Here is a 26,680-nt window from a genome sequence, read left to right as displayed (position 1 = left end):
AAAGTGCCTCTTGTCCGGCCCCCCTGATCTCTGTGTCCATTGGCTTCCACCGTGTCTATTTCTCATGTCCAGGCCCCCCCTCCTCTCTAATGACCGTCCATTGGTGTTGTTATTGCTCGTCCCGTCCGTCCCCCCTCCCACTCCCACTCCCACTCGGGTTCCTCGGCCCTGCCCATGTTTTTGTATGTCGGGTGTTCGTCCACCGCCTGACGTTCAAGTTCGCCCGGAACGTCACGTCCGTGCACTTGAACTTGCACAGCTCGGAGGGGGGGGGGGGTGGGGTGGGGGGTGAGGGGAGGGGTGGTGATGGTGGTGGTGGTGGGGGGGGGGGGCTTTTGCCATTTTTTCCATCCCTCTCCCCTTCTCTCTCTCTCTCTCCATCCACCTCTCTCTCACTCTCTCTCTTTTTTCTCAGCTCTCCTTTCTCAAAAAAGCCATGACGGCGATCCCGCGATCCATCTTCGCCTCCGCGCCATCTTTGTGTTATTTCTAATTAATTTTTATTTTTTACCCCCCCTTCCTTGTGGATGTCAAAGGCGTTGGATGAAGATATTTTTTGCCCCACCGGAGTCTCCTCTCTAACCCCGGCTCTCCCCGATGTGATCCGCGCTGAACGCCGCCGCCGCCAGCCACCATGTCTCGCCGCAAGCAGGGCAAACCCCAGCACTTAAGCAAACGGGATTTTTCGCGTAAGTAGAGATGAAACAGACAGAAAGAAAAAAATGTCATTTCTGGCTCCCTTTCAATTCATTCAGCAAACGGGGAAGGAGGGAGGGAGGGGTGTGGAGGAGGGGGGCAGCGGAGCAGGAGCTTGTGGACACCGGACGCAGCGCTCGGACCTTCGGTCAGCTGGACTTCGCAGCCTTCGTGCGTAAAAGCCGCTCGGATTTTCTCCCGAAGCCCGAAAGAGACAGCAAAAACTTTTGTGTGTCGGTGTCTACCGGCCGCTGTCCTCTCCGTTTCACGGCCACAGTGTACATTCACGGGGCTGTTAAATGCACACGCCGTGGCTCCGATGCCCCCCCACCCCTCCTGCCCCTTCACCGCTCGCTCCGGTCAGTGGAAACGCGCAGGGCTCTCGGTAGCAGAGCGCGTCCTCTCCGGAGCTTCGTGGAGAAAGCAGCACCCGGAATACGGCTGTGTGATAGTTCTGCAGGCGGGTTTCATCTGTTCTCTGCTTCTATTTTTGGATTATTTCAGAAAAAAAACAAAACAAAAAAAACAAAAACAACAACAAAAAAAAAAAAAAAAGAACTTGGAGGTGGATGTTTGGATCGAAGGGGAGAAATCTCGTGCCCGAGTGTTTACAACTGCCTCCGTCCATCAGCAGCTCTCAGACAGCACTGATCGATTTATTTCACACACTTTGGTGGAGGAAAAGCTCCGCTGGCTCTCAGGTTGAGAGTTCACTGATGTTTAGATGATTTCTTCCTGAAACAGAGTTAGACACAGCAACAGGACGGACTGCTCTCTGCTAATGCACACACATTTGGAGAGATAAAATAAAATAAAAAACCCAACAACTTAAAATTCATGTTCAGATACAGAGGGACAGATACGGGGGGGGGCAGGACCCGGAGTCCAGCCGGTTTGAGTCCGTCTTTACGCACAAAGATCAGAGCTTCAGTTTGTGTTTTTAACTTCACCAGGTGGATTCATGGTGGGGGGGGGCAGAGGACTGTTTTGGGGAGACTGGGCCGGGGGTGGGGGAGGCTCGTTTCTAAAGTCCCGTTGCTCACCACACCATGTGCCACAGCGCGGTTTCGCCGGAGACCTGCGAGCTGAAAACAGGAAGACGTTTGGGCATGTTTACGCGCCGCTGCGTTAGTGTGTGTTTGTGTGTGTCGATATCCCGTCGTTCAGTTGGTTTGTAGTGTGTGTGTGTGTGTGTGTGTGTGTGTGTGTGGGGGGGGGGGGGGGGGGGGTGACAGCGCAGTCACCATGGCCATGCGCCGTCGCTAGGAGGCAGAGCGCGATCAGAAAATCCAGAGCTGAACTTGAACCTGATCAGTTTCACCGCAACACCCCCCCCCCCCACCTTGACGGGCTACTATTTGACGATCTTTTAGAATAAAGGGAGAGTATACAAGACGTGAGGGAGGGGGTTGTGTGTGTTGGGGAGGGGGGGCACCTTCCTCTTCATCACCTCTCCACTTTCTCTCCCTTTTCCTGTTCATCACATTTTACTTACAGGCTGCAATCAGCATATGCAGCTACACCGTAATGTGCCTGCAGACGTTGGCTTTTACCCCGCAACCCCCCCACCCAAGACATTACACACACACACACACACACACACACACTCTCTCTCACACACTCACTTCATTTTGCATATTTGTTAGCAGAGCAGCTCAGATCTTGGCCTGAACAAACAACCAACTTGGATTATTGCTTCTGTTTTTTTTAGCACCAACATTTTGTTTTGAGCTCCACGTTTCTTACAGTTGTATGAAATTATTTCTCATATTCCACACGTGCAGTGTTTGCTTTTTAACAGCGTGATGTGGAATGGATATGAATAGTAAAATAGTAAAGTGTTAAACTACACACTTCCTTCTGCTTCAGATTAAATTTTATCATCTGTAATTTCCACTCATATTTTTTCCAAAGATTTAAAATAATGTCTTATTTTAGTGTCTTTGGAAGAAAACCTTTTTAGTTTCAATTTTTTGGATGTATTTATTTTATAGGTGGAACCTTTAAATAACATTTTGGTCCAGTGGTTTTTAATGTACAGCTTATTTACTGCCGTTTTTTGCTCCTTCAGGAAATTTGATATGATTGCTCTGACATGTGAATCTTTAAAGTCGCTGCTCTGCGATTAGATTCAAATGAGGGAATTTGTGAGCTCTTGTTTTTGTTTAGTTAATTTTTTTTATTTGAACCTGCTTTTTTTTTTTTTATGAAAACTTTTTGTCACCCGTCCAACTCACGCTCCATTAAATCCAACTAAATGTTTTTTCAAGCCACTGGATCTCCACTCCGGAGGTCAGCTTTAGAAGTGAGGGGCTTATGCAGCTTTCATTAATTTCTTTCTTGATTTTTTATTTATTTATTTATTTTTTTTATTTTATCCTGTGAATGTAATGCCTCATTTGTGGCGTTGTGTTAACCTGAAGTTAAATCAGAGAGGAGAAGGCTCGAGTGGGGGTGTTTTTGTGTGTGTGTGTGTGTGTGTGTTGGTCCAAGCCAGGAATTTATCACGTTATCTTGATGTCCCAGTTCGTGCACAGATGTTGCAGAGGATTGCAGTGTTCAAATGATATTTCCTTTAGGGGGTGCCGTCCAAATTCAGACCCTGTGTCTCTCTCTCTCCCTCTCTCCCTCTCTCTCCCCCTCTCCCCACTCTCATTTACACACACACACACACACACACACACACACACTTGTACATTCCCATACACACTTTGTTACTCATGCATGCACAGGAACCCCATCCCTTTTTATCAGACAAAATCTGTACCAATCACCCAGACAGTGAAAATTAAAATCTATTTTTTGATTCTCAGTGGTTTTAAGTTCATTAAAATGTGAAATTGGCTGCTGAGTAAAGAAGGTCAACATGCATTAGGCGGCTAGCACAGAGTCAGACTCTTCACCTTGGACTGGAAGATTTCCTTTTAAAAGAGGGACAGTGAATTATGTTCTCCCGTTTCACTCCTCTAATTCAGCGGGCCACTCTGTTCACACTCATCTCCCTCCACTGAGCTCAACAAAAGGCTTCTTAAAAAAACTAGTCAGGAGTTAATCCGGCCTCGGAGGGGTGAGGAATCGGGCTGAACAGCTCATTTTTGGGGGTGATTTCCTGCCGTACGAGCAGCCGGTATCTAAGAACTGTGAGTCAGGCGGCTGTAACGGAGAGCGAGGGGAGAGTTTTTCTTCTCGCTGACACTCGCTCTCTGAACGCCGCCTGCCTTCCCTCTGCCTCTGCCTCGGCTCGCTCGGTGCGTTGGACGTGTTTGTGACAGTTTTCTCTGCTGCTGATTACAGGATCAAACCCTGTACAAACAAGGTCAGCGAAGTGAAACTCATCCATATATTTAGTTTTTGGTGAATGCTGCGTGTAACCATCATTTTCTAAGTTTCCCCTGTCATTGGCTATGGAATTGTTGTCTTTGAGGAATCTGATTTGAGATCTCAGGATATTATTTCCCACCATTTATTCTTGTGATGTGTGATCCAGATCAACTTGCATTGTAATCATTTTTCCTGCATTACATGCATTTCTATCATTACAAGGCACATTTTCTCACCCCCTTATTGTGTGCACCACATGGCAGACTTTTATTTAGCTTAGCTTGTGTGACTCTGATCTTCTCTGTGACAGGACCAGAGAGATTGTGTCGACTCCTCTTTGTCATCAATTCCCACAAATATTTGTATCAATAGGATCAAATTACAAGAGAGAAAAATATAAATGTGGCTGTTTCTGTTTCAGTTTTTTTTTTTTTTTTTTTTTGCTGAAAGTGTCACCTTCTAATTTACTCCTTTCTGCTCATTCTCCCTCTTTCCTCCCACCCTCCCATCTTCTTCTCCCCTCTTTCTCTCTGCGTGTTCCCCCCCTTTTCCTCGCCAGCAGCTGAGCCCCTCTCCACGGCCGTTGTCTCGTCGGAGGAGCTGTCGGAGCGCTGCTCGGAGCACTCGGAGGAGAGTGGCAGCCTCAACGGGCACCACCCGGGCTCCGCCGTGGGTCGGCTGTCCCGGCTGGGTCACGATGTACACCCCTCCCTGGAGCAGGACCTCCTGACCTGCGGCCAGTGCCAGGCCACCTTCCCCCTGGCGGACATCCTGCTCTTCATCGAGCACAAGAGGAAGCGATGCCACGGGCCCCCATGCCTGGCTGTGGGCCGGGGGCTGGACAAGCCACCCTCGCCCTCCCCGGGCCTGGCTCTCACCCCGTCCCCCGCCATGGGGGCCCTGCGCAGTCGAAGGCCTGTGGAAGTGGGCGTCCAGGCCACGCTGGCAGATGACGACGATGACCGGCTCTCGTCGCCCCGGGGGATCTGCCCCAAACAGGAGCCCCTCCCAGGTAACCGCACGCCGTTCACAGCAGCTGACCAACACACACGTCACCTCCAACTCAGCTGCTGCAGAGCTCTGGAGTGAAACAAAGAGGCAGCAGCCAGATCATCTGTCTAAGATGTGTATCTGAAGGGGGGGGGGTCAGATTAGACACAACAAAAAAAATGTTTTCTGAAGCCTCACCTGTGAAGGTAGAAGGTCGGCAGCTTTCAGGGTCCCTGCTCCTTTCCTGTGATTGGCCCATTGTGATCTCAGTTGTGTATATTTATGTGTAATGCTGGATGGCTGTAGGTTGTGTCTTCCTGATTGTGTAGTTGTAGTGTGCAGTGAAACCTGCACGTTTCGTCTGAATTTTCCACCATAACGCCAAACCTCACGGGGGCTGTCGCGGTCTGAGCATGAGGTTCTTTATTTTTCTTTTTTTGGGGGGTGGCAGTTATGCCAGTAGTGGTTATGGCAAGTAATCTGATCTGTGCTAAGATCTGTGCGTGTGTGTCTGGGGGGGGTGCTGTCAGAAAACAACAACAGAGGGACGTCACAGGTGGGGAGGAAGCCCACCAGAAAGAGCCTCTGTTCTCTGGAACACATGACACAAAAGCGCACACACTGGTTTGATTTAAGATGGTTTCTGTACATGTGTGTGTGTGTGTGTCTTCTCTTTTGTTCGTAGTGTAGAAGAGAGCAGTGTGTGTCTGTGTGTGAGAAGGAGTGTAAGACAATGAAATGGATCTTATCATACCAAGTCTGACCAGCTGTCCTTCCACTGATCCACTGAGTTCACTGCAGAATTGTATTTGTGTGTGTGTGTGTGTGTGTGTTTTCAGTTTGCCCATTCTGGCCATGGTGACCAAACCCCACAGGCAAAGACACATGGCTGACTTTGACTTTGTGGTACCACTGGTCAGCGCATTGTGTTGTTTGTGTGTGTTTGTGCGTGCCATGGGATATCATTGGTTGAACTGGTTGTAGTGTGATTTTCAGCCTCGTTCTGGGAGTAGGTGTGCGTTTGTGAGACTCTCCTGTGGCCCTGGCAGATGTGATGTGTGCTGCTCTCGGTGTGGTTTCTCCCGACTAAAAGCAGCTCAGCTCTCTGAGTCGTTCACCTTCATACTGAACTTCACAGGAGAGCTGGACGTTCACCTCCAGTTCCATTCCTCCGTCGCCGTCTCCCCAGCGCAGCAATCAAATGGGAGAAGCAAGTTTTAGTCTTGCTCGTGGAGGGAAAGTCATTTATTTAAAGCTTCTTAACACCACTAATTATTTGTTGCTGCGCCATTCTTTTTTTCTTCCTTGTGAATTTTAATTAGCAGTAGTTTTTAGTGGCGGGCTGCCTGTTCTAAATTAGCTGTTACAGAGAGAGGAAAAGGGGGTGAATATGAAATGGAGTAGCAGAAGCACACAGAAGCAAAATGCACTATTTATCACTTTGCTCGTTGAACGCAGCTCAGGAATCTGAAGTGTTGTGTCTCTCTCTCTGTGTTTTTGTGTGTGTGAAGAAATAAGCTGCTGGAGACATCGCTGATCATGTCTGGTCTCATAATTTACTGTTACAGGAAGTTAAAATGAAGAAAATTGCTCAGCAATAAAATAAGTTTTTGACCTTTGACCTCTGTCTCTTGGGCTGCCGATCTACCTACCGTACGTCAGCTGTAAGGACTTCATGCAACATGAGAGCGTGTGTGTCTGCGCTTTAAGTCAAACCTTGTGTGTTTGCAACGACTGTATGTTTAAACACACACACACACTCACCAGCTAAACTGGGTTATTAGAGCGATTTACATCATAATACAGGCGTCTGGCCGCTTCAATAGCGTTGTGTGTGGGAACGTCCTGGTAGGAACAGCTGTACACTCAGACAGGAGAAGAAAACAGGACAGCAGCGTTATATATCTTCTCTGATGTTGGTGTCAGGCTGAGCAGCAGACAGGCCTGCCGTTATTAAACCTCCTCTGTTTGGGGGTTTAAAAAGATTTTAAAACTCGTCCATCTGCACGAGGATTTCATCATTTTATTTAATGCCTGTCCTCTCGAATCGATGATGTCGCAGCCACTGGACGCACACCAGCACCTCGCTGAATTTACACACCACAGTCATCCTGAGAGCTGATAATTAGAGCCAGCACTTTTCCTCCCCCGACCCCAGCTTTCATCCTAATTGACCCCAAACTGTCACCAGGAAGTAAATATGTGAAAGACAGATACAAAAAAAAACAACAAACTATCTACTGGAATTTCTGCTGTGATTTAAACTGTCCAGGAGCTTTTTTTACTGTCAGAAAAAGGAGGTGTGTGTGTTTGGCTTGGCTTTGGACTTCCACTGTGTCTCGTAGTTTTTCATTACAGCGTGAGGCCTCCGTTCAGCCAGGAAGACACAAGCATCTCCCAAAAAAATAACAATAATAAAACACCACCTTATTTTTTTTCTACCTCATGAGCTGTGGCAGTTTAATAATTGTGATTGACCTCACTAATTTTATTTTCTGTTGGGATCAGCTTTTAGTTAACCTGCAGTGATTTCTATAAGTAAAAATTTCTTTTTGTATTTTTCAGGGATTCACTCATATAATTATAGTAATGATAGTGATAATAATTCCATCTGACTTCTCGGGAATAATTTTCCTCCCTTGTTGCAGGATGTCAGGACATCTTTTCTTTTATTACTACAAATGCAGCCTGTTTTTTTTTCCTGCCTATATATTGTGACGACAGCTTGTATCAGCGTTTATGGTCAGAGCTGCTGTGGCTGCTGCGAAGCTCAGAGGGAGCACAAAGCGTCGGACTTGTGCCGGAACGCTGCTATTTACATATCAAACAGCTCCGATCAAGGAGAGCCGAGACATTACCTGAGAGTGTGTGTGTGTGTGTGTGTGTGTGTGTGAGAGAGAGAGAGAGAGAGAGAGAAAGAGGATCATGCAGGCAAAATGCCGATCGGCCATGCAAAAAGGCAGTATACCCGCACGCACACACATGCACACACACACTAACAGTTAGTGCTCTCTCTCTCTTGCCCATTTATTCTATTAATCCCTGACTGAGATGAAAATTCTGATTATAATCCCCGAGGCGCCCCTCATTCAGAAACAGCATCACTAATGTATGTCTCAAAAGAGAGGGGTGTGTGTGTGTGTGTGTGTGTGTGTGTGTGTGAATGGCCATGTCTTTCCTTTCCCTTTCTTTTTTTTCTTTCCTCCCCTTTTAAATGAAATGTGGTTGTGATTTGCTCAAAAATTCCTGGCCTGAAAAAATTGAAATGTAGGACGAATTCTCTCGTGGATTATTTCTGGAGTAAATACAATTTTCCTTCTGTCCGGTTATTTGCCAGTTGATTTCTCATAATTAGCATCGAGAATTTAATCCTGTCCTCTATGGAAAATCTGTGTTAATATGTGTGTTAATGAGCCGGAATTGATACGTGACCATTGCAGAGAATTCTTCATCATGCTGACCACTGATTTGAGATAAAATCTATTAGCCTATCAATATTAGCTCGTTAGAGGAGATTTTATCCAAACTTGTACAGGATGACGATAAATTCAGAAAATTTCTTCTTTTATCAGTTAGACTTTTTGGCGGTGTCCTTCAGCCCCTCGCTGTGGTCACATCAGCTCTGGTTTGTGGCTTGGTAACGTGGGAGTCGTTACTGTATGATCTGGTGATTAGCAATTAGCTTATCATCACCAGCTAATGCTGCGCACCTCAATACACATTAGAGCGATTTTAACACCCATTCATTGTCTGGCTCGGTGTCAAATCTCGCTCTGTATCTCGTCTCTATTCTCTCCCTCCTCCTCCTCCTCTTTTTTTTGTATTTTCTCTTTTGGCTCATGCATCTGTCTCTCTCTCTCTTTCTCTGTCTCTCTTTTTGCAAACGTTCAGTCAATGCAAATCTGGAACAGCCAATTGATACCGGGTCAATTACAGTATGTTTGGTATGTGTGTGTTTCATGCTGCAGCACATCCCGACCAGCCTACAAAGAGATTTCACACGCTGCCTGCCATTACTAATCTGTTGGTGTTCCCTCCCTCCCTCCCTCTCTCTCTCTCACTCTGTGTGTCTGTCTCTCTCTCGCTGTCTTTCTTTTCAACATAAGATTTTGTTTAGTGGACTCAAGTGCAGCGTTTAAACTCCCATGCACAGTCCGCTGACGGTCTATAGTGAATGTAAACACGGTGCAGACACACGCAGCACCGGAGCCGTTAATGATCCACCTCCAAGACTACTGGATTTTGTTGTTGTGTGTAATATTGTGTTCTCACAAACAAACTAACACAAGAAACAACTCCTCCTTAAACTGCTTTCTGTCACTGTGTGTGCCTGCAGTCCAGATGCAGGGAGCCGACCCCCCCGACAGAACAGGAACTGAACAACGATACAAAAAAATATGTTTGTATTGCTTGTAAAAGAAAACAACTGTAACTGGCTTGGCCTCCAACGGTAGCTGAGGAAGTCCAGACCGTGAACCGATTTAATCCTCCGTCCTGTTTGGTAATGTAATGCTCACAGACACACGCCCCTCGTTTATTACATAAGAAGGCATTAGGGCCGCAGAGCTGAATCTGGTCTGGTCCTGCAGAATTTTAAACCCACACTTTGAGTGGCAAGAAGGATAAAAAAGAATTGAAGCAGCAGAAACTGCCGTTTCCTACAGAAACACTTGAGCCTACATTTCCCACAATGCAACTGCCTCCTCATGCCAATTACTGTGCCGTCAATTAATGTAAACGACTTGCTGAAGTGCTTTGGAGAATGTGACCTTTGACCTCTCTGTGGCGTATACAGGAAAGATTCCGAAAACCGTAAATGATCACGTGTGTCGTTTGGAGGGAAACGCCAGCAGGTGGTACTGAGCGCTCGTTGTCATGGTAACAAGAATACAACCCCTGTGTGCGTTACCAGCATTTTGGTGTGCCACACCTTTGTCGTCAAAGTAACGATAAAAAAATAGTTTAGGGTGCATGCACGGTACTCGGGTTAAACTGGAACACACTTTTGCCCTTCATGTGCTGCGTCACCTGACTTCCCCCTGTGATGTCATCATATGGTCACCTGACCTCAGTAGTTTTGGGGATCAGTCGTCTGACGTCAATAGCAAGTTGTGGAGATTCAGCTTGGGGTGAATGATTCTTCTCCAGGAGCGTCCGATGAGATGAGCCTTCTGCAGGAAGTGATGCGTTTCACATGTTTGGCAGGTTTCAGAATAAATAGAAGAGAAAGGCAGGATCGGTAATCACCACAGACGAACAGACAACAACAACAACAACATCATCATCATCATCAAAGGGTAGGAAAAAATCCAAGGGGAGAGACATCACACTGCCCACACACTTTGACAGTTGGTCCCTGGGAAGCACAGCGAAGTCTCACCGCGGCCGCAGCGATGACTGAAGATGCAGACAGATCTCCCAGATCAACGTGGTCAGTAAGAAAAACCGTCCCAAAACAATGACAACAGCTGAGAGCAATGGGACATTAAAGAGACCAACGTTATTTCCCAGCGTGCACTATTTCTGGCGGTGACAGCGCGTCAGCGACGTGCGTGACGTCGGGCGGACTACTGTACGCACTCAGTGATGGAGGATTGTTTATTGATCTGGCTCTTTGTGTTTATGTGAGTGATTCGACATCCATGGTACATTTATTCCTCCGTGGTGAGAGGGAAAGCTGCTGTTTTTGGCTCACACGCTGCCTCCAGTGTGTGTTTGTTCCTGCGCACACACACACACACACACACTCCTCTTGGTCTGCTCAGGGGCTGCACACATGTAACTCAACTCTCTTATTATGTTGAAGGCCTGTTCATAAAACTGTTTATACACTACAAAGCTTATTTATATAGGCCATTGGATTACAGACTGGCTACACACAAACACACACAACTACACACGCACTAACACACACCAGATATGTGCACATTCAGTCCTTCTCTTAGTATCTACCTGCCATTTCATATCCAGCATCCTTACGTGTGTGTGTGTGTGTGTGTGAGCTGGCACTGTTGATGCAGGACATCCCCTGGTTAAGTGTGCCAGGCTCTGAGCTGGCAGTGTGTGTGTGAGTCTGTGTGTGTCTGTGTGTGTGTGTGGAAGGGCCTGGCTTCTCACTCTGGTTTCATGTTTCCCATTTGGCTGAACTACTACTACAACTGCAGCAGAGCAGCACTCACACACGCTGCCGCTCTGTGACTGTACGTGTTGTTAAGTAGAGCACGTTGTGTGTGTGTGTGTGTGTGTACAGCTCTATGAGGACGAGTGGGTCTAAATCTTTGGTTCTGGCATTGTGAGTCTGAATCCTCCTCTCACTCCCACCGCTTCCTTCTCCTCACCAAATTAAAAGCTCCTTCGGTGCCAAATAAAGTAGAATTCATTTTCATAGCAGGAAAAACATATGTAATTCCTGTTATCTCAGGCGCACTCTTTCCTTTTTTGTCGACATGAGACATCCGCAGATCCCGATGGTTCTTTAAGGGAAACCAGGAAATCCTCCAAACACAACCAGTTCTAACGGGATTATTAAAAATAGGGTTCTGCATTTTAGAAAAACGAAGGCTGAAGTGATTGACAGACGAGGCTCGTTAACTAAAAAGCCAAAAATTCACATTTCCAGCTGATCTAATGTGAATATTTGTTGGTTTTCTTTTTCTGAGATCAAACAGACCAAAACATTAAATCAGTCAATTTACAACCATCCGGGTCATCTCTAAAAATCTAAATCTCTTTTTTTCTCATAGCTGATTGAAAGTGAAATCTAACTAACTTAATTTTTTTTAATTTAAGTGCAGTAATTTTTTCGTTTGTGACACTGTCAATATATCCCGTCCCATCGGTCACAAAACACAAAGTGTACAAAAATTCACCCACATGACAAATTCTTTGAGCCACAGATGACAGAAAAAAAAAATCAGTTTTTCTTTTCCACCAATTTTTTTTGGTGGAAAAGTTTTCATTTTGAGACCGATTTAAAAAAAAAAAAAAAAAAAAAAAAAAAAAAAAAAAAAAGGGTCTCCCAGCTAATGAACACACGTGACACATGATGATGATGATGATGGAGAAAAGCTCAGAGAATTTGGGTCCACCACTCTACAAAAACCCATAATATTCATAAACCATTATTTTTATTATCATCTCCATTCTGATGACTTCACTTCCTGCAAACACTTAAAAAACAGATTTTCTGATGAAATAAAAAGAATTTGCTGCCTCTGATGACATCACTCTGATGTTGATGAACACACCGTTTAAGAAATCTTCAGGAAAAATCATGCGAATAAACAGAACCCCCCCATCACTCACCCAAACATCCACCCCCCCGAGCAGCAGCAGCTCTGACTGACTTTTCCTGATAATTTGCGGAGTCTCATTTGAATTTTAAGCGCTACTTTAATCTTCAAAGCTCAAACAGCTTTATGAATATTCATGCAGTGGGCAGACTTTAGTTCATTACCTAGTTGTAAATTCTAATGACCATTAGGCCCTCACAGTAATTGCCAATTGTTTTGCATTTTTGATTGGCCTATTACCATGCACATTCGCGGCGCACATCAGCTACGCTTGTCAGAGCCGGCATGTCAAGGGGTGTGTGTGTGTGTGTGTTTTCTAATTTGTGCTTTGGGTAAGAAATGTGTGTGTGTGTGTGTGTGTTTTTTTTTTTTTTGTTTTTTGTTTTTTGTTTTTTAGGCTAATATAAATGAAAGTTGCATCTTTTTTTTTTAATTGTGTGAAGACTGAGAGCTGAGGCAGAGATTGGACATATTTAATTTACATGATGTCTTGTCTGTTCCCTCATTACACTGCTTGTCTCTCACACAAAACACACACACACACACACACACATAGAAAGAATATACCAAATGCAAACCATCTGGCTCTCTCCTGTACGTGTCGGTTTTGACATGTAGAATGATTTCTCAATGCCCATCTCTCTCCCTCTCTCTCTCCCTGTCAGCCTATTCATTTTTTACTGCCCCCCCCTCCATTTTCTCTTTCTCCTTGAACAAACAGATGTCAGATACCTCTCTTTTCTCTCTCCCTGTCCCTCCCTAACTCTATCTAAGGCTGCCATTTTGAAGACAGTGATTCGTCTTCCTAAGTGAGTTTGTCTGTAAACATGGACGAAAACTCAGAAAACAAAAGAGAGAGAGAGAAAATGAATTCCATTGTTCTGTCCTCTGCAGAAAAATGCGGCGCTCTCTGTGTGTGTTGCATACACACAAGAAAAATAGGCACCTGTGCGTAAACAACGCAACACAAACGCACACCTTCCGCCTCTTTTGTGCTCAGAAGGAGGGCTCCGACACCGCCGTCTGAGAGCAAGAGGCAGAAGAAGAAGAGAGGCAATAAAATAAATAAATTTTCATCTAATAATGAGGACGGACAATTAAGGAAGTGAGTACAAAGACGGCAACAACAAACAGGAACAACTGGTGCACAAGCACCAATCTTCATGTTTTCTTCTTCACTTCCCTTTGTTGCTTTTTTTTTCCTCTTCACCCTCCCTTTCTACCCCCCAAAGCCACACACACAGACACACACAGACACACACACACTCTTACTCCTCACATCTTCCCGGTTTGTGTACAAGCGCTGTGAGGGTGATATGTGAACCTACATAGCGATGAAAAGGAATTCTTAATTGCCCAGAAATGAGCAATGTTAAAAATGGCGGAGTAATGGACGCAGCCGAGTGGAAGGAGGGTGTGTGTGTGTGTGTGTGTGTGTGTGTGTGTGTGTGTGTGTGTGTGTGTGTGTGTTTTGAGGGGTTGTCTCCGGTGGGACTCACAGGCCTGTTTCCTGAGGTCTCTTTTAGCCCCCCTACAAACACACAAACACACACACACTCTATATACCTCTGGCTGCTGTTACTCACTTCAAAGTTGTTAATATTCAACTGGGAAACTGTATCCAGAGCACAGCTAAATTATTAAGTGTATGAACTTTTTAGGCAGTAAGATGAACTGATGGGCCACATGTATGAGATCCTCATCCACCTGTGTGTGTGTGTGTGTGTGTGTGTACATGCCCTCTCCTTCTGCCCAATGCTTGGTCTTTGGCCAAGGGCATACATAATTGATCCTGTGCCCGCTATCATTTTCTTGATGTAATTGCCCCAGTAAGATATGATGAAATCTAATGGATAATTTATCTACGCAAAATGGATCAAGAATGGCTAAAATGTACTTTTTGTGTTTCTGTGTGTGTGTGTGTGTGTGTGTGTGTGTGTGTGTGTGTGCGCACATGTGGCAGTATGATAATGATACAGGTGTGTTTGGTCAGAAAAGCCACAATTCACATGAGATTTTTTTCAGGTAAATTCAACACGATTTCTAATCTGAGCAGAAATGTTCTGAAGGAAATAGAAATGTGTGCTCTCCAGGAACAGCCTTGTATTTAACGCTGAGGTCGAAGTTTAATTCCTGCATCAGAAAACCAAGTTTAAAAGGATTCAAGAGCGTTTGAGGGTTCGGCAATATTCAAATTTTTCCAACGTGTGAGAGGAACCATGTGATTATTTAACTGAAGATAAATGGACAAACAGAAATTGCCTTCAAAATTACACCTCAACCTGAGGAAAAAAACCCATTCAGGTAAAAATAAAGACATCACCTCATCTTGTTAAATAAGTATCTCATGGTGAAAGAGAGCGTTCTTCCTTGAACTCTTGTTCTGTGGCAAACAAACCAGGAAGGCCTTTTGTGCGATTGTGTTTTTAAAGTGTAGATTAAAAAAAGCGCCTCCACCTGCTCTTTATGAATCACTTTCATTCTTCCTCTGCTCACCAAGCTCCTTTTTTCCTTCACTTTCTTTCTCCTGTGCTGCTGCTGCAGTTTGCTGCTGTTAGATAGATGTGTCTCAACACGCTCTGACTGTATTAAACACACACACAAACACTTTCACAGACACACACTCACTCCTTTATTTCATTTATTGGAACACATCTTTAAAGATATTTGACTTTGGAGCGGATGGAAGAAGTTCAAAAGCCTCCTAAAACAAATATATGTGTGTGTGTGTGTGTGTATGTTTGTGTTGGCGTGTGTGCATGTTACACACCCCGAGCACCGACGGACAAACAATAGTAACACACACTCACATGCGTGTATACACACTGTTTATCTTCGGTGTTCAAGGGAAATGCAGGCCCCGATCTGAGAGATGTGGTGAAAGAAATGATTCGGGGGGGTTATGGGGCAGATCCCCCTCGGGGTATGGGCGAGAGAGGGAGAGGGTAGAGCGAGGCAGGAAAGACTGGGACATGGTGGTAGTCGTCCATTAACGGATGAACTTGGCCAATATCCAACTGTTTGATGGCATGGATGTCGTAGGCTGTGTGTGTGTGTGTGTGTGTGTGTGTGTGTGTAGGCCCCACCCATCCATCTACACACACACACACACACACACACACACTACCTTTCCTCTGGCTCTGCATATTAACACATACACTGTACACACTCATTCCCGTTTTTGTCTACCTGCACACACGCCCTCTGTCGCACACACAGTTCAACAGGACCAGTTCAGACTGGTTTGCTGGCATGGAACGTGTGCCACGCAGGGCTCGAGAAGGAAAGTAGAAAAATGAGAAGCAGCAAAAAAAAACAGAAAAGAAAAAGAAGTTCAAACCTTCTCTGAAAAAGAAAAAGAAAAAAAAAATTGCAGCAGATTTCCACTAATGCCGCTGACCCGCCGAGCCCCCCGCTTCAAGAGGTGGAGAGATAGAACGAAGGGAAGGAAAAACACACACACACATGGAGAAAGACGGATCGACCAGGAGGAAGTGAAATATACATATTCTTAACCTTCGTGGAACTGTTGCTTGTGTAACTGAGTGAGGTGACAGAGCAGGAGCGCATTTATATTTACAGCAGCAGCCGGGGTCAGGAGGTGCAGCAAGAAGGAAGGAGGGGAACACACACTGTAAATTCTCACTGCCAAGCTGCTGCTGCCTAGCAGGTTCAGTGGGTTTGATGCCTTGCTTAAGGGCACTGCGTGTCAGTGGTAGCTGGTTGCAGCCTGGTGGGAAAGTGCATTTGAGTTCTGCCCTAACTTGGAAGATGCAGCTCCTGCTCCCGTGACACCATCTACACTTGGGTTTTTTTTTAGTTGAGGTGTTGCTGCAATTTGTTTGTCTTCTGTGTGTTATTCGTTGGCTCTATCATTTAAACATGTTTTTGTTGGCGTCGAACTGGTTTGTTGAGATAATAATTAGATGACTGATGTTGGGATTTTCTGCTGACTCAAACTTGGAGCTCTTTCAGCTCTGTGTGATCTTTCCACCTGCACGATGAAGCCTGTGCTCTTCATGTCTGTGAACCTGGTGTCGAAGGTTGCTTTGTGAGTTGTGTGACTGTGAACATACAGCTGTGGTGTCAGAGAGGAGGAAGACAAAGGAAGCGCTGAATGCATTAACATTAACAATAATTTCTCTATAAACTGAGAAATTATTAAATAAAGTGAACAATATAGAAAAATATTATCAGACAGAAAACACACAGATATCTTTTGTTGGGAGTTGTATAGATGCGTTGTGCTGTGGTTGTGTGACAGTTTGAAACTGGCCTGATGCTCCACAGGACACCTCAGGGCCGTTGTGTGTCTTTGTATATATTTGTGCCTTTGTGTCGGACATTGTGGTCAGTTCAGAGCTTCATTAGACTTTCACAATAAAAGCTGGACGACAGACAGAGATGGCCGTTAGCATTATTTGTGCGGTAGGCAGGTGTAACGTGGAAAAGTGCGGACACAGTCACTTGGCACTTTGGTTATGTCATTTATCAAGGGTCAGTGTGTGTGTGTGTGTGTGTGTGTGTGCGCCACATGATCAGGGTGGTATGTGCAGTTTGTGTTTGCAGAGTCGGCACATATTATACATGCAACACGAACTGTGAACTGGACACCTTTAAGTTCAGACTGGAACACATGCTGCACGCTCAGCTTATGTAACGTCTCCTCCTTACACACACATCTAATGATCCATCCAGCGGAAGTGACGCCGTCTGTGTGGCCACGATGGTCCTCAGATTTCACACCCAGAGAAGGTTTAAGGTCAATGGAAACTGTTGTGATATAACCTAGATGAGTAGAATGAGACCAAGATATAATTTGAATTTTCGACTGGAGGATATTTAGAGCAGGTCGGAGCGAAAAGATGCTAAAACTCAGATTCTCTGTCAACATCTGTCCGTCTTCTCTTTACTCATGTCAGTATTTTATTGATTCATTGTGCTGCTGAGTGTGTCTGCAGGCTGACCAGCTAACTAACCAGCAGACGGGAGGCTTGTTGTTGGTCCACCTTTGTTTTTACATCTGGTATTTGTCATTATTTGCTGCCGCAGTTTTGCTCACGTCAGATTTTTCTAGCAAAGGAAATGGCAGCTGTTGGTTCTGACTTTGGTGAGTCCGAGTCGATCGCGTCACCAAAGAAACGTCCTAAAAACTGCGGCTGAGGTTCTGATCTGTCGACGTGTTTCAGCTTTTAAATCAAACATGTGAAACCTGCAACTGATGAGCTTTGTGTTCATGTTGGTGGTTAAGATCTCTGACGCGCACACACACACACACACATACACACAAACACAAACCTACACCCTGAAGGCTATTAAATGGAGTAACTTACTGTTCACACCTTTGGCTAAACCCCCCTTCCCCCCCCTCCCCCTCCGCAGGCTGTTTGTGGCAGTTTTGCTGCATTAAAAATGAGGGCTGCTTGGCTCGGAGCTACCACATCGGCCACCTTCTTTGCTGCCTCGCTCTAATCTTATGTAAACACAGAAATCAGTTCCCAGCTTACTCTGGCAGATGCAGGCCAGCAGTGATGTCCCACTGTGATATACCGCTCTAAACCCGGATTAAAAAAGTTTGGAGGGATGGGGTGTTTGGGAAGGGAAAGGGAATGGGGGGGGGCTGTCATCTCCATCTGTATTTATACCTGTGAAGAAAGAGCAGACAGATTGAAGTAAGTTCATAAGTTGGTTTGAATCCAAGTCTGAAGAAAAAGGAGAAATAAATGTTTGCACTTCACAGGACTGAAGAAACCACATCTACTTTTTTTCATTTTTTCATGAATGAGGGGAGAAGTGTGGCGGGGGGGGGCATCACTCCAGTTTTAAGTGTCCCAAAGAGAGACAAAGACAAAGTGGAATAAAGAAGAGAAAGAGATATCTACAGCACACTGAAAGAGGCATGTTGTGATGTGACCCATGACCAGCTCCGTGTGCACATAAAAGCATCTGTCTTCAAAGATATTGTGTCTGTGTGTGTGTTTATCAGCCCGCCCCGGCTGTCTGTGTGTATCTTTGTCTGTGAATGATCTATGGTTTGTGTTTACCTTGCCATATTTTGGCCCGGCCTGCCGTCACCGGTGTATGAATGATAAATTGCGGATGTCCATCGGATTCACCCGAGCACCTGTGGTCCCTCGCTCCCCCGGCCGTGCGGAAGGAGAGCAGCAGAAAGAAATAAATAAACAAGTGAGAGATAAACAAAACGACCTCTTAGGGGCGGGGCTTCTTTATTTGTCTCCAGGGCTCATTCAGGAAGTGCTACCTCTCTTTCTGGTTTTTCATTTTTTTGTTTTGTTATCCGGCAGCTGTTTCCACCTCTGACCCGCCGAGCTTTTCCTTTTACACTCAACACATTTAAAGTGAAGCCAGCCTTCAGTGCAGATATTAGTTTACATTATTGATTGGTCCTAAATTGCTCATATTGGCTGACACCTAAAGATCTTCACTTTAAAATAATCTAAATAGAAGAAAAAGAGACAAAGCAGCTCCTTCTTAAATGTGTTTGTCAACGGCTCATGAAGTTGTGTGTCTGCAGAAAAAAGAAACGATTAGAGGGGTTATCGTTTAGCCGCTAAATGAAGATGATCAGATACAGGTTGAGATAATGGACTCGCTCGTAGACACAAAACATTTCTAACCAGTTTGATCTCTGTTGTGTGTGTTGGACGTGGACTCGGGTTCCCTCCAGGATCCAAACTGGTGGAAAAAGCATTTTTTACTGGTTTGGATGTGATGAGCTGGTGTGGGATGATGGATGAGTGTGTGCGGTGGCTGTTATTATAGTGGAGCTGTCAGGACTGTGAGCAGATCAGGACTTTTTGGGTCACACTTCAGTTCATCTCTGGTGGAGACTCACACACTTGCACTTGGACACAAGACGTTTTACATTTGTGTCTTTTGAATCTGAACCAACTCTGACCTATTTTTCCCATCGTATCCCCGCTAAGACGCAGGCCAGTGTGTGTTTGTGTGTCTGTGTGTATGACGTATCTGCAGTGTACAGAGGCCTGATGTCTGATTTGTGGTTTGCAAAAATAACTTGTCAGCTCTGTTTCTGCCCTTTTAACACATGCCCAGTTCTCTCTCTCTGTCTGTGTGTGTCTGTGTGTGTCTGTGTGTGTCTGACGTTGCACATGGCTGCGTCTTGTTGACCACTGAGGCCGTCATAGCATCGCTCCTCGTCCTTTTCCTCCTCCACCTCTTGGTTTTTGTCCCAGCTTCTTTTCTTTCAGTCTCTCTATTTCTGTGTGCGTGTCCCCATATGTGTGTTACTCTGTGTGTGTCTGTGTGTGTGTTGGCCTCCTTGTCTCAGTAACAGTAAATACCCTTGCCACCTGACACAGATCCACCTTTCTAGTTGACCGCGCACACAGGGAAGGGCAAGTGTGTGTGTGTGTGTGTGTGTGTGTGTGTGTGTGTGTGTGTGTGTGTGTGTGTGTGTGTGTGTGTGTGTGTGTGTGTGTGTGTATAAAGGGTATTCTCCAGTGACCCTCTGCCCTCTGGTTTAAAGGATCTGGTGAACACACACAGACACACACTGTCCCCCTCTCTGAGATAAAACACAGGTATACTCTTTGACACAGTGTCCATACTGGCCTCTTTACAGGTGAGGAGATTCTCTTGCGTTTGTGTGTGTGTTTGTGTGTCTGTCTGTGTGTGTGTGTGTGTGTGGCGCCATTGGTTTCGGCCTGACCTAAATGTGGAGGACAATAGCCTGGAGGCTGTGTGAGTGTGCTTTTGTGCGTACATGCTGTACAGTACATGTTGACTCCTTTGCTGCCTTTGTATGTTTGTTGTGTTCCCGTGTTGTGTTGTTCTTCCCCGTCTGCCTCCACACTCTCAGCCTCCACCTTTTTCTCTAACGCTGCTGTATTTTACACTTCAGTAAGTAACAGCGGGTCAAAGAATCACCGCAGAATGTGATCCTCTCTCCTGATTGGCTGACGGTTTTACTCAGTGAGCCTGTAAAAATAGATTTCAGGTAAAACGGCGAGAGAAACCAAATCCTGCCTGGATGGAGGGCCGGGTGGGCGGGGCTATGGGACAAGGTTGGAGGGTGACTGAAGTCTTTTAGGAGACCTTTGATACTTTCACTGACATCTGTATTGCTCATCGATTGTTTTAAATTCAAAAAGTGTCATAGTGTCTGTCCTCATCACACACTAAGTGCATTGCCGTTAAAGAGTGAGGCTTTTTTCCTCCACGTGTCACAGATGTCATTTCCAGCCACACTTCCTCATTGTGAGTCGGGTCAGACTGAAGTCTGTCTGATACGTCGATGCTACACAGCTGGATTACTTTACATAAGCACCAAATGAAGTTGTGCTCACACGCTGGCTGACTCGTGCTCGCCCACTCACTGCCCTCTCACTGTCTGTTCTGCTGCATCTCTTTATCTCCCTTTTGGTTCTGTACAACCATCACACTGTTTAAACCGCCCTCTCTGCCCGTAATGCTCGAGGGGGCTGCTCAGAGTTTGACCTGCGTGCCGGACGCTCCTGCTGATCTGAAAGAGGGAATTTAACTATGATGTTTTTTCTTCTTCTTTTACTGTGAACCGATGTGTTGCCATCAGGACAGGACTCGGCACGACTGACCGTCACGGTCAAAGAAACAGCTCAAACTCACACGTGACTCCAAACGCCAGCGCCGACTCATCCTGAGATAGAAAATCCGTGCAGCAGGACAGATCTTATAATCAGATGCCTGGAAATGATGTTTTCTGCCTCCATTTAAAAAAAACCAAAACAGAATTCCTGATTCTATTGCAGCACTCTGTGATGATGGTGATGTTTCAAATGGAGATATTGACCTTTTAGGAATATTTACCATGTAATGCAATTATAGCACTAATGGATTTGGCCCACTGATCTTTTTATGCACTGTGTCAGCGGGCCAGTAAAACATTGCTGGCTTTATTACAACACAGACGCACAAACCATGCAGACCAGTTGGGCCCTGTGCTCATTTGCGTGAGTATGTTCAACATCTATAATCCTCCCTCCCCTGTGCAATCACACACAGGCGCAAAACACACATGGAAGCATGCATGCACAGGCACACACACACAACACACACACATGCACACCAGACCTCTCGCGATTGTGTGTCTGCCAAGTCAGACGGCAGGCTGCCAGCAAAAAAGGGGGCTGTGACTGGGGTGAATGCTCATCTGCTGGGGCTAGCCAGTTATAGCCACACACGTGTACACACACACACTGACCCCCCACCCATTTAGAGTAACAGGGTTAATTAGCTCAACATGGCCCCCGACCCCGGCCACAGCGGCGGGGCGGCGGTCTCCAGCGGTGGGTCAGAGGAGCGCTACACGTTTATGTGACGAATGCTAATGTTTTTAGCACTAGCAGGTTTGACCTGCTAGTGCTAATGAGCTACATCTAAACTTTGAAGTGCACAGTTTACAGGTGATGAGTCGGCCGACTCTCACGCTATAATAACACAAAGGCCCCAATAATAATTAATCCATAACCATTAATCAGTAATTGGTGACATGCTACAGGAACCATAAAAATAATGTCACATTCATAATTTAGACTGGCATAGTTAATTTAACGTTTACTACAGCTATTAACTTTTATCACAACAGAGTTATTTTTCTAATCTCACCTTATTCTTTACCGTAGAAACTGTAGTTTGAAAAAAATAAATAAATAATCTCTTTTGCTCATTAGCATCATTAGCAATATTAGCATTATTAGCATGGTCAGCAACAACAGATGGAGTTTCCTGAAAACAGGGGACTCACTGTTGTTGTTTTTTTAGTTTTAGTTTTGTTTTTGTTTTGTCTTGTTAAAGGGACAACATTTATATTTAAATGGACATTTTGTCTGATAATAACAGGACAACTATTTCAGAGAATTGATGATACAGTTCATTGACAGGTTTAATTTACTGCAACAGGAGATTTGTATCTACTGCTGCATTTCTACCACTTTTGGTCACCCAATATGAGGGATTATCGTTTCATTTTTTTAAAATGTTTTTTCAAATGTCTTACCAACCAAAATATATTGTGTAATTCCTATTAAGGCAGTCCAGCACTTTTTAACTAAGTCTTGACTCTCTGCTGTGTGAACTATTTATACCAGCAGCAGATTTACATATTATAAATACACTCCTCAGCAGTCAGCAGTGCATGGCGTCACAGTCTGAACTCTCTCTACCATAAAATGTTGTTGTTGTTTTTTTTATCCCAAATTGAGGCTGTTTTTTTCTGAGTCAGTTGAACCCATCAGGCCGGAGTTACAGATCAGCAGACAGTCCGGCCGGCCCAGACTGCCGACACCTGCCTGCTATCATCACGCATGTGGGTCACTTCCTCTTTCACGTTCACACTGCATCTGGCTGCAGGCCTGACTGAAACCAGCAGTGAAAAAAAAGTGAAGGGCTGTTGTGGTGAAACGTGTCCGCCTGCGATGGGATCGATTTTAGTATGATTTGTGCATGAATGAGTGTGTGTGTCTCTAATCTGCTCTGTATGTGTGAGTCACGGTGGTTTGTGTTGAGCGCTCTGGTCGTCTCGTCTAAATATACCAGTGGACCATGAGAAAGATTCCCTGTTTGTGACCACCAGGCCTCTGACACATCTCACCACTCGGTCGCCGCCTTTCACTTCTGATATTACGCCTCTTGTGGGGGGAAAAGACACGAACCGGAGCCATTTTAAGGCCTTGATCTGCACGTACAGATCTGTGATGGCCGTCAGGGGCTTTTTCTTTTCCTTTCCTTTTTTTGGTTGAAATGCACCGCTGCTCGTTGAGATCTTGAGGTGTTCAGATAGAAAGGAGAGGAATAAAGACGGTAGTGGGAGGTTGTAGTCGAGTCTGAATCAGAAGGATGGAGAGGAAAAGAGAGACACACACTGAGACAAAGACGGAGGGCAGATGGTAAGACGAGCCGGAGCAACGTGTGAAAAGCAACAGTCAGCCTGTATCTTCGCTGTGTGCCAGTCTTGCCTAAATATGGCATGCTTTTGACACTTTCTCCACACACACACACACACACACTCCCTCTGAATGGCCTACATGGAGTCACTAACACAAGTGTTGGGTTAAATTGGTCTCTGGTTGTTTTTAACGGGTTTTAACATAAAAGCTGTGACAGCAGAGCTCGAATAACAAGCTCACGTCGTCTTTAGCTCCGAACCATAAATTAATGTTGAATTACAGTAACAGGAACATTTATGGAGCCTCTCACTCCCTCCTGTTGCCTGAGACATAAAATGAGACCCGTGACAGTGTTATTACCAACCTATGATTAATGCAACTCTAATAACCAAAGCACAATATGTGGAGGACCATTTTTGGTCACAACATTGTCCAGTTGTGTAATAAAAGCTCAACACAACCTGGTTCTGGTTACATGACCTCAGATTCAAAGGGCTCCGGTGGAGGAGGAGGAGCCTGTGGCGTGGAGGCGTCACCAGCTTAAACCCAAACTTATTTACAGAATTATTGGGAAACAGCTGACACCAAGAACAAATCAAAGAGACAATCTGGACCTCCTCAGCTCCAGGCCTGATGTTTTTATCTATGAAACTTTGATGGAACTGATGATGTTTCGGTAGATTCAGGCGGATTTGTGTTTCTAAACCTGTCAGTTAATCCACAAACACTCGACAAGGTGAGAATTCGATTTAACTTCACTGTGAACGTCATGAGGAAACGCCTCTGTCCTCCCGTCTTTCCTTTCCTGCTTCCTTCCTTGCCTCCTGGTGTTCCTCCCTCCTCCTCAGATGAGCGTATGCTCTCTCAGCTCATGTGATCCTGACTGATAGTGCTGACTTAATCCCACTCACACTCGGATGTCGACGCCTCCGTCCGCTCTGACTCTTCCTCCTCCTATAGACAGACCTATAGGAAGGTTTTTTTTTTTTTTTGGGGGGGGGGCTGACATTTTTTGGCAGCAGCTAGTCGGCAACATACAGTACACACACACACATACACACACACACACACACACACACAGGCAGAGCTATGTTTCAACTTGATTTACAGGGCTGAGCTGTGAGGAATGGGGAGGGGGTGGAGAAGAAATATAGTTTACAGGTATGAAAAGGAGAAATATAGTGATTATATAACTGTTTTAAACAGAAGTGGTGCAGAACTTTACAGTCTGGAAGCAGGAAGCATGTACGTGACACCCTGCTGAACATCTATATGTCTACACCCCCCCCCCCCCAGCCACACAGACAGGTTTGGGTTTATATTTATTCGAACCAGAGAACTCGCAGAAATATTCTGGATATACGGAAATCTATTTATCTCAGTCTCACTCAGATCTGATGTTATAGATGAGACGGAAAGATATTTAAAAACTACATAGAGGACATTTTCTCGTTCAGTTCAATCAGCTGTTTCATGAGTTCCAGTAACGCACAGCTTCATCACTCATCACCTCATGACTTCCTGACCAAAGAACCTGTGCAGCACACCAGCAGATTTGTGTTTGATGACTGTTTCACAGAGACAGGATGTCAGTTCTGTGTCCTACGATGAGGGACAGCAGGACGTTTGTAAATACTAAAATAGTCTCAACACCTTCCTGGACTCTCTCTGGACACACAATCCACCTGAACCACCTTGAGGAAACTCCATCGCCAATTTTATTATACTCATTTATTTATTTCTGCTTCTCTGAATTCAGACACCGTCCTGTAGTAAGAACGAGCTGATGGGAGCCTCCTGGATTCAACAGAGACCAGACTGCTCTGTGAACTGTGTGTGTGTGTTTTCCTTGTTCTCACTTGTGCACCTTCACGTTCTTTTATGGTGAGGCCTTTGAAAAAGTGCAGAGCTGCTGAAAGACCTGCTGATGCTGAATAAGACTGAGCCGTGTGTGTGTCTGTGTGTAGGTGTGTTTGCTCAATGATGAGTGATGTTTTGTCTTCCTCGTCTTTCTGTCATGGAGACAAGGGTGACCAAAAAAAGACTGAATAGTGAAAAAAAAAGGGCGGAGAGCGAGAAAGAGGCGGAGGCCTGGAAACAAACAGGTATGCCAAGCCTGCCATCACCCTCTAGGAAAAAGTTGCATCAGTGTGTCTTCTGCTGGAAGTCGTGTCTGGACCTGAGCTGCTGATCACCGCAGAGGACACGTTAAGCATGAACCGTGTCACTTTCCCCCCTGAAGGAGCCGCTGCAGGATTCAACGTTTCGCATGCCAGGAGTTATTACTCCGACACAAGACGGCCCAAAACCGAAAAGCTGTGTGTGCAAACCAGCAGAAATCGCCAGCAGATGTTGAAGGTCTATTTGAAAGAAAGCACCATACGTCCAAAAAACGGCTCAGAGACACGGGTGGCGTGTAGAAGCACAGGTGTGTGTGTGTGTTCACAGGATCTAATCCTCCTGGGGAGGTGGTGCGAGTCTCAGGTTTCATGTGCTGGACAGTAATTTTGATCCTATCCAGAGTGCGAGTGTTGGATTTTTCACCCTCTAATTAGAGCGGTGATTACTGAGCTCACATTATTTACATCTGACAGAGAGACACTTATTTTGAAAGTATACGTTTGAGGTTTTGCACCTGAAAGCTGCTGAGAACTTCCCAAAGCAAAGATTTATCCAAAAATGGTCATGTATATATTTCTAAAATATATAATATATAATGTGTATGTGTATTGGACGTTCTCCCAAAGTGAAGGTGGATCTGTGTTCTGAAACTCACTCCTTTACACAACTCGACTGCAAACACAAACTTACTGCGCAGGAGTAATCAGTGAAGTAAAACCTGAGTAGAACTATAAAAAGGTGACGCTTGTGGTACATTTTTACATTTGAAGTGACGATGAAAACCTTAAATATGAGACATGGAAGGAGTGCAGCGAAGAAAAGGTCAAAGGTTATTACCCACATGCCCCCTGGCATTAAAAAAAAAAAAAAAAAAAAACAGGACAATGACCCAAAACGTGAGTCAGACTTTGGAAAAGAGAGCGGGAAAGTGAGGAGTCTCTCTGCAGACACTCTTCACTTTGACAGAGAGCAACATGTGGACACTCCTCTACCTTCATCTCAGGGGGGACGTATGGTTTCTCAATTATCCCTGTTTGGCTACCCCCTTCCGACCTGTGGCTGTGTTTACGCGAATGCCCATTTTATCCATGGCTTTTAATGGCATATAAAAAAATCACTTCCCCAACAAAAGGCCCTCTCCTAATAGCTTCTCTGAGTTGTTTGGGAGCTGTTTGGGTTTGGTCATTAGTGGACCGTGTGTGTGTGTGTGTGTGTGTGGTGTTTTTGGACCAGGCTGACAGGCGCTACTAGGTCGTCCGAGGGTGGTGAAGGGGTGGGGCATCCAGAGCTGTGCCCACGAGGGTGGGGATGGTTTGGGTTTGGGATGGTGTGTGGTGCAGCACTTAGGCCATA

At 45.3% G+C, this 26,680-nt stretch overlaps 1 protein-coding gene across 2 annotated transcripts in view; it reads left to right on the top strand.

Annotated features, from left to right (window-relative positions):
- Positions 1–336: 336 nt before the first annotated feature.
- bcl11aa (BCL11 transcription factor A a) overlaps positions 337–26,680 on the top strand; it is a 42,904-nt gene continuing 16,560 nt past the window's right edge. Inside the window, exons 1-2 of one of the 2 annotated variants that reach the window (XM_029520612.1) lie at positions 337–689; positions 4,580–5,029. In XM_029520612.1, the coding sequence (XP_029376472.1) occupies positions 635–689; positions 4,580–5,029 (505 nt within the window). In that variant the 5' untranslated portion in view covers positions 337–634. Of the gene's footprint in view, positions 690–4,576; positions 5,030–26,680 lie in introns of both variants that reach the window. The other variant, XM_029520611.1, reaches the window with a different exon arrangement.

This window comes from Echeneis naucrates, chromosome 15 (genome assembly GCF_900963305.1).
Source record: "Echeneis naucrates chromosome 15, fEcheNa1.1, whole genome shotgun sequence".
Taxonomy (NCBI): domain Eukaryota; kingdom Metazoa; phylum Chordata; class Actinopteri; order Carangiformes; family Echeneidae; genus Echeneis; species Echeneis naucrates.
Note: the sequence above shows the minus strand (reverse complement) of the source record. Positions and strands in the feature narration are given on the sequence as shown.